General features: G+C 36.4%; 1 protein-coding gene across 1 annotated transcript; it reads left to right on the plus strand.

The window, feature by feature from the left end:
• On the plus strand, window positions 986-8,997 carry LOC109834002 (protein CutA 1, chloroplastic). Its single transcript, XM_020401890.1, has 6 exons — window positions 986-1,188; window positions 1,261-1,379; window positions 6,778-6,840; window positions 7,311-7,342; window positions 7,639-7,733; window positions 8,688-8,997. Exons 1-6 carry the CDS (start codon window positions 1,043-1,045, stop codon window positions 8,770-8,772), a joined length of 540 nt encoding a protein of 179 aa, XP_020257479.1. The 5' UTR covers window positions 986-1,042; the 3' UTR covers window positions 8,773-8,997.

Below are 9,313 nucleotides of genomic sequence, written 5' to 3' on the forward strand. Positions count from 1 at the left end.
TGAGCAGAGAAAGTTACTTGCTCAAAAATAAACTTGTTTCTTGTGCTCCATATAAACCAACAAACTGCCGAAAAGATAGTTCGCCATAACAATACATCCTTATTATGAAGAGAATCAACAGATGACAACAGTCCATCAAGAGATGTAGGCCAAACGAATGGTAGATAATAATCACTGAAGTGTTTCCATACTTTTTTAGCTGTGTTACATGAAAAGAAGATATAATTGCTAGTTTCCGGTTGCATACCACATAAAATACAAGAAGGTTCACCTTGCCAACCTTTCTTAATGAGATTATCCTTTGTGTTTAGACGATTCAGAGATAGAAGCCATGTGAAGAGCTGAACTTTGCTTGGTAAGATAGGATTCCATACTACTTTATAGAATGCAAACATAACACCTCTGGAATTTAAAAAAAAAATCATAGAATGATTTAACTGTAAAGGAGCCACTTGATGAAAGTGACCATTGAGGAACATCGACTTCATTTTTCACTCTATACAAACCAAGAAGATTTATAAGATCAAGTTTGGCTGAGTTGGAAGCTGGAGAAATGCTTCTCTTTAAAAGAGGATGCCAGTGCCATATACTATTGTGGAAGTTTCCTTGACTACGAATAGATACATTAGTGGATAAGGCAAGACTGTATATAGATGGATATAGACTTGATAAAGTATTATTGCCAATCCATTTGTCCTCCTAGAATCTGATATTTGTACCAAATCCTAGGTACCATGATATAAGATGTAGGAAAGCTTCTTTGTTGAAAATAATACCATTCCAAACCATAGAGTTCTGGCCATTACAGTTAGATAATTGCGGACCGTAATGAGGCACTAACTTGCCTTCACGAATAATAAAGAGAAATGTAGCCTCAATGTCAAAAAGCTCATTAAATTTCAGCCCAATCCAAGCCCGTCGAATTTAAAGGTAACCCATTAACAGCCCATGTCCTTTAATTACACTTCTCGGAGAAGTGACACCTCTCTCCTTCTATGGAGCTAGTTATTCTCCAAATATCCAAGCGAAGCATAAAATTTGGATGTCTCTCGAAACCCCTCTCCCTAAGATTCCTCACCTCCGCCTCTCTCACCGCCAATCTCCGGTCATCCTCCGCCGCGCTCCGATCGTCGGAGCCCTCTGCTTCATCGGCGCCATCACCGCCCTCGCCAAAGTTCCGTTTTTGAGGTAGCGAACTGAAACTAATTATAGCTTGACTTCTTTTTGTTTTGATCGGAAACTTAGGTTGCGATTCTGTAGGTCAAAGTTTGGGCATCAATCGCCCGTTAGGGCAGTTCATTCTTCATCAGCAATGGAGGGTTCAACTGCTACTGTGCCTTCTATCGTGGTATATGTTACTGTTCCCAATAAGGAAGCAGGTACTTGTTAATTGCTATAAGTTGGACGTTTGATCTGATAACAAGCAAAAGATTGTTTCTTTGTTTCTACTGGATTTAGTTGTGCGAACCCATGTTGTGACTATTAATGATAGTTTCTATAGGGAAATCTTTAAATTTTAGATTGAAGGTGTGATTTACGGCGGAAATGAAAGAGAATAGTTTGAAGGGGGCTTATGTAAAACTTCATTTTCTTGAATCAAAGTAAATTTGCGGATCAAATTAATGCATTCAAGTATAATTGGCCTATGGGGTGAGTCATATGAGAAGTTCATAAAGGTCATATGAAGCTGAATCTTTTGAAAAGTTCTCTTGCAACAATGCAAATATGGCATGTGTCAATCTCAAGAATTTTATTATTCTCATCACAAGAAATAACAAGGATAAATGGAGTGAAGACCGTGGAGGAAAGGTAAAAGAACTGGAAATGCCACAAATTAACATAGAACACAATGCTTGATTACTTTCTGTGCTGTATATGTGGTGCCAGTGTTATATTGAAGATTAATGCTCCAATGATATTGTTTACTTTTTCAAGAAAGGCCTAAGTTGTCCTTGAGGCTGAGACCTCCAAGATACCAACCTCTAGTTTTAGGCTTTTAGCATTGAGCTAGGCCTCATTTGCAATACAGCTTGATTTTAGTGCTCAACTTTTTGCTGCTGTAAAACTCACTGATAATATGAGGGAGCACTTCCAGCTTACTCATATCGGGGATTAACTATTTTATGTTGTTGAGAATCACTTGTCTGCTAATAGAGTGCTGCTACCAGGACCTGAAAATGGGATAGAACCCTGGGACAGCTGATGTGGCATGGATGACAGCTAGTTGTTGGCAAAGCCCTTTAATAACACACTAAGGGTATTGTTGGCATAACACTTCATTTTTTTATACCATGTCTTTCTTCCATGTCAAACCCTCATCGGTTTCCCTTCTTCCCCTAGCTAGCATCTGTCCTAGTTAACCCATCAGAAAATAAAAGCTATAAAACGAGTCTATGGATGCAAAAATTAAGTAGTATTCTGATGGAAAGTTTTGTTCTTAATTATCCAATTAGGATTTAGAAGATTGTTGTGTCCATAAGTGCAAGGATCAGGATCTCGACTTGTTTTACATATAACCCGTTGGAATTCCATAAAGAAGGTTGAGGAAGTCGTAGCTTTAGGTAAAACAAGTTGGAAATTGTTTTTTTTTTAATTGTCAAGAACTTGATTTTAGCTAAGTGGGTCAGAGATTTTAGCTAAGTGGGTCAGAGATTTTAGCTAAGTGGGTCGGAGATTTTCAGTTACGTCCTGAATATTTTTAACATCCATATGTAGTTTTCGATTGACAAATTATTAACCAAAAAATGTTGCTCTTTAGAAAAATTGGATGATACATCAGTCTACCGGCAAGGTAAATAAGTTATTTGATGAATTTTCTCTCTGGGAGGTAGTTGACGAAGGTGGGTGATTTATGCTAAACCCATTACCATTTTACATTAGTTAAAAAAAATCAATTTTGGCTTGTATGTGTCAATTTCAATTTATCTCTGCTGACTAGAATCCTATTGAAAAATAAATCAAGTTTTATTTTGTTTTCTTATATCATAGAAAAAAGAAGATGATGATGATGAGTTGGGGATAGGGATGCATTCGGTCTGGATACGGCTATGATGCTTACCATATCCATATCCGCTTACTCATCTTGGATACGGATACGGATATACCTCGGTAGGAAAAATTCATATCCATATCCGCTAAAATCGGATATGGTTACGGATATAGATACGGATATATAAACGGATATGCATGTGGATACAAAACGGATATGAGAAAACTAGATAGTATTTAGAAAAACATAGTTCATATGATACAAAAAAGTCGTTAATATGTTCATTATAACTGAAAAGCTAAGATTAGACATCTTGATCTTCAAAATTAATCACAAATCCATAATTTAAGAATCGAAACTATCGTAAGAGTATAACTAATATGTATTCGGATGTTTTGGATACGGATACAAATATTTCACTACAAAATCATATTCGTAACCATATCCTATTGGTTATAAATTTGAGTAACCATATCCGTATCTTAACAGATACGGTTAAAGATATTTCCTTGGATATGGATACGGTTTAGCACCCCTAGTTGGGGAAGGTAGAAGAAAAAAAATGGCCTAAAGATTCTTGGAACTGCTAAGGACTCAAGGAACTAGATTGTGGGATTCCAAAACTACCCTTAATAGCTTTGTTCCTTTAATTACATTGGAACTAGAAGAAGTTTAATATATTTAGAAAACTCTAGCCATGTCAACTGTCCCAAAATTCGGTCCCATAGCTTGGGTCCAAAATGAATTACTCTTGCTAATATTATTATATCCCCCAAATGTTATTCCTTTTCCCCCCAAGGGAAGTAAGTGAGCACGTTGAGCTCTGCTCATCACCTACGTGCATAAAGAAGAACCATCAAGAATCGAGGTTAGACAATTAATGAAGTAGACTATTAATAAAGAGTAAAAGCATACTTAAAAAGAATTTGCTTCACATAAGTTAAAGGCATCAAAGAGGATTAATAAAGAAGAGTACTAAAAAATACTTAATGTCTAAAGAACTTTCTCCTTGTAAGTTCAAGACATCATTTCATTCATGTAAAGCCACAAGTACTTTCTTAGATTGTTATAATCTTCCTCGAACTTAAGTGGAAGGAAAGCCCATCATTTGGACCTTGCAAGGCTACCTGAGGCTATGGCAGTTACTTTTGTGGTGAATGACACCCGTCCATGGGCAATATCAGTCGGCTATATAATAATGGTAGTAGTAGTTTAGGACATAGTTTCCATTTTTACAAGCCCACCATTGAGAGAATCTGCCATCGTAGGCATGAAAGGTTGTGGAAGGTAGGAGAAGGGAAAAGAGAGAAATAGAAGGAGAAGAACATGGTGCAAGAGCAGTGGTGGATTCGGAAAAACTTTCTTAGGGGGGAATGTCAAGTATGTATTTACTTAAAAATTACAATATAAATATTACTAAACGACATTATTGACAAATGGGCTAAATTTCCAATTTAATTATGCTAAAGTTCAAACGAGGTGGAAATATTTTTAAATTGTGGGGGGGGATTGTAGACTCACAAGGCATTAGAATGTACTTTTCCATTAGCTTAGCGGGTGCAGTTGTGCCCCCCCCCCCCCCCCCCCAAAAAAAAAAAGCTTGCATATGCAAGTCTGCCACGTGAGGAGTGTGCGGAAGAGGGAGGTTGAGGTAAGTGGGGCAGAGAGGAAGAATGATAAAGAGATGGGAGCAAGAATGGAGCAGGTGTAAGTGAAAGGATACACAAGGCAAAATTAGATTATTGGAAAGGGTTGATTTCACAAAATGCCCTTGAATTTTGGGGGTATTGCGCATAAGAACCTTGTGTATCTCTCATAAACCCCCCTAACTATAGGGTGTCTCATAAAACCCCCACGAACTTTAACTAATCTCACCTAACCCCCGTACTTGTAATTTGCAAATAACTAAAATGTCTTTGAGTGAAAATTTCTCGAACTTTATTACCGGTCATCTCTGTTATCCGGGTACTTTACACATACCTGTACTTGTACCCAAACTTCTTGGACGCTCCTTGCATATATGCATACATTTATTCGGGCATGTACTCAATTATACAATACATGTTTTAATTTAAAACGTTTGTCATATATTCTTTTGGATATGTATTTTGCATTTCACATCCACTTCTTCAAACTTGTTTGACATAGGGCAGGTTTTGGATTATGATTTTGAAGGGGCATTTGGATATCTAGTCCAGAATATAGTATTTTTCTAATTTATAATCCACATAATAAAAAAACATAAAAATGTTATAGGAAATTTAATTTTCATTCTTGTTCTCATAAATTATTAATTTCAACATATGATATATGTGTGTATAAATATTTATTTAGTCGTGTCCTCGTATCCTACCTTTTATAATTTTGTTGTATCTCATAACCCTACTTGTACCAGTACCCGTACCCGGAACCATGTAACATAGCCAGTCATTTATAGCAACGTACTCCTTCAGCTAAAGTTATGAGGGTTTTTTTCTCTCAAGAAAATTTTAGTTATTTATAAATTAAAGGCTAGGGGGTGTTACGGATTGTTGGGAGGGGGGTTAAGTAAGATAAGCTAACGTTCATGGGGTTTTGTGAGACCCCATAGTTCAGGGGTTATGTGAGGTAATCAAAGTTAGGGGGTTTTATGAAATTAACGCTATTGGAAATTGGAGGTGTACTGTTGATAGGATTCATAAAGGAAGAAAGGAAGACATCAAAGTGTAAGATGGTAAAGAAAGGATGCTCCATTTATGAGGTTTTTTTCTCTCAAGAAAATTTTAGTCATTTATATCAACGTACTCCTTCGGCTAAAGTTATGAGGTTTTTTTCTCTCAAGAAAACTTTAGTTATTTATAAATTAAAGGCTGAGTGGTGTTACAGATTGTTGGGAGGGGGGGTTAAGTAAGATAAGCTAAAGTCCATGGTGGTTTTGTGAGACACCCCATAGTTCTATGGGGTTATGTGAGGTAATCAAAGTTAGGGGGTTTTATGAAATTAACGCTATTGGAAATTGGAGGTGTACTGTTGACAGGATTCATAAAGGAAGAAGGGAAGACATCAAAGTGTAAGATGGTACAGGAAGGATGCTCCATGCATGAGAAGGATGGTCAGATGATATATGGTTGGAGGATATAAAGAGGCAACGGACAAGATGGAAATAGAAGTGATGGGAAGATGCGGAAAGAGGTATCAGTAGAGATGAGGAAGAAGGACGATGGAAGGTTAGAAACATGTGAAGAAAATGAGTTGATTGCATTATGCTTTGTATGTAAACTAGATCTTAGCATTGTATCACTACTTTCTTAACTAACCCACCAAACATATATATGAAGGTAATTTGGTGAGTTTTCTGACCTTAATATTTGAAGGAAATAAAATGAACTACCACTTCTTTTAAAGTTTAAGTGGTTGGATTAGTGAAAGACGTGGTGGCAAACCCTTGACTTTCAAATGCCTAGAGTTATCCGATTTGCGGTAAAACTTAGGTTGGATGGGTTTGGTAAATTAAGACATGTACTAGATTTATGGTAAAGGCTCAGCATAACTTTGAGAATTTCCATTGAGTTTGAAATTACCAGACTTGTTTTATTTCATGTTCAAATTCGGCGGGAGGGGTTTGATAAATTGAGCAATGTAATTGATATGCGGAAAAAAAGGCTATAAATGTAGTGTTTGTGTAAATAATCGTAGCAAGTTTTGCTAGGACTTAATTCAGCATAACCTTTTATATGTAGTGCATATTTCATAAATTTCTTCATGTAAATTTCTCTTAATTTCAACTATTAATATCTTCGATAATGCAGGCAAGAAACTTTCAGAAAGCATTATTACAGAAAAGCTTGCTGTGTGTGTCAACCGTGTGCCAGGTATGCGTTTATTTTTTTCTCTTTGATGCTGATGAAATCTGATTTCTGACTGAATCTTGTATGGTTATAAACTAATCAAGTTACTATGGTATATGCGTATGCTTTAATTATTTGGTTCTGCCACAAATTATTTTTGAGCTTTTACGATGTTGCAGCTATGCACGTGTGTATATGTGTGTGTGTGTGTGTGTGTGTGTGTGTATTAGTTATTAGTTATTGTACTGATGTTTGGGTGAGTATTATTTATACACATTCTTACATTCTTCAGCTTAAAAATTAGATTGCATTTTGTAGTATTACCAATGTTTTTCTAATATATACTTTCCTTCAGAGTCTACTTTCTGTTCTGATACTTAATGCTCTATTGTTACTGTTGAATTAGCAAAAATTTTCAGAGTTACGTGCAGAATTTGCTCAATTAGTAATAACTTTTGTGATTTATTCTATCAAATTTCAATCTATATTTGCAGGAGTCGAATCTGTTTATTGGTGGGATGGCAAGGTAAATATCTGATGCCTGGGCCAAAAGCGTTCATGGTCTCTCCATTTCATTAATTATACTTTCCCTCATAACAACTTAATTTCTGTATTCACCCAATGGAGTTGTCCTTCTACGATATTATTCTTTTACATCATAGTGTTTCATATGTCACAAATGATAAAAGTTCTAAATGATCAGGCCTCGATAATACATCATGCTAGTGCTGGCTCATGGAAAAGAATCTTTTTGGTTGTTTTTCCATGAGGGAAAAGATATAGCTGATTTTATTGTCTTTTTATTGCTATTTTAACGTGCAGGTACAGACAGATTCTGAAGAACTGCTCATAATCAAAACTAGAGAATCCCTTCTGGATGCCCTGACAGAGCATGTCAAACGAAACCATGAATACGAGTAAGCTCCATTTTGGGTTTTAATCACCATGATACTATTATTCATCGTCATGTTTTGTATGCCAGCACTTTCATTCACATGTTAGTGCTCTTAGTAATTCTACCTAGCATAATGAGCATCCAAAATACAAGAGGGTGAGGTTCTGGATGAATGCCTTTTCCGAGTCGTGTACTATTAGTAAGGCTGTTGTAGTGCCTGTAATGAGTCAGCAATGGTGACAGTGGAACATGCAAATTGAATTCCTTATAGCACTTGTTGTGATGATACTAAATCGAAGGCCACATATGAATCAAATATAACTACTATTTACATTAACAACAATATGTTTATATATGTAATTGCTGTCATTCATTTCGCATATATCATTTCAGTCATTTCTCCATTTGGTTTTCACTCCTTTCCCCCATTTGGATTCATTCTATGGACCATTTATACTCCTGTATCATGTGTATGAGCAACAATTGGCCAAAAGGTAACAATTTCTATGTTGCGATTATTCTATGCTCGGTTGATACGGAGTGGACCAGCTACATGCAATCTCAAATTGGTTGGTTCATTTATTTTTCCCATTTGCAAATTAACTGTAAATTTCTATAACAATTTCTATGTTGTGATTATTCTATGCTCGGTTGATACGGAGTAGACCAGGTACATGCAATCTCAAATTGGTTGGTTCATTTATTTTTCCCATTTGCAAATAACTGTAAATTTCTATCAAAAGCGTGTTCTTTTCTTAGATGACAATTTAGGAAATTGTTGTTTGTTTTGCTGTTTGGGTGACTATCTAATGTAAATTGATTATGATAGCATTTATTCATTGGATTAACTTCTCCATATTTTGAGAACGCCAGCATGCCCATGTTAATTATTCACTGCGAACAGCAAATGCCTCTAGAAGCTGTGCATTATTGATATTCTGAATGCTAGTAACTTGACAGCCATTCTCTCTTGCAGTGTTCCTGAAGTCATTTCGTTGCCCATAACTGGTGGCAATCTGAAGTACCTAGAATGGATCAAGAGCAGCACAAAAGAGAACTGATGCCTTAGCAAGGAGAGAAGCATGTGCTTCTGTTCAAGGGACCTATGTACTAGTTGCATGGCTGTGGTCTACGGTTTTCACTTGTATGGTACTGTTGAGACTTTCTTGTTCTGTGCAAACTTTTCCTACTGCATGTGCTACCTTAGTTTGTATGATAAAGATTGGACTGACTGAAGACCTTCGCTCGCATAATTATTTTACGCGTGATGGTATCACATCCAATTATGTGTGTAGTATTTGTTGCTGTTATACAGTAATAGCTCTTTTTACCCCAAAAAAAAGAATTAAGTTATGCGCATAGCAACAGTGTTTATCTAAGTTGGCGTTGGCTAGGAAGCTGACGCTTAGTTCATTGACTGGTAGGTCTGTTGAGCGTAACCTCAGGCTCTGCTTGGCGATCAAGTGGCGTGGTTTCAGGTTCTAAATGAACTAAAAAAACTAGACCAGAGTTGACTCGAGTTTTCCCAAACATGAGTTTTCTCAGTTTTAGCGGGGTATGCCTTTATATGGAAGGCCCATCTCGCCTATCTTTATGTGTAAC

The sequence above is a fragment of the Asparagus officinalis genome, chromosome 3 (assembly GCF_001876935.1).
Source record: "Asparagus officinalis chromosome 3, Aspof.V1, whole genome shotgun sequence".
NCBI lineage: Eukaryota > Viridiplantae > Streptophyta > Magnoliopsida > Asparagales > Asparagaceae > Asparagus > Asparagus officinalis.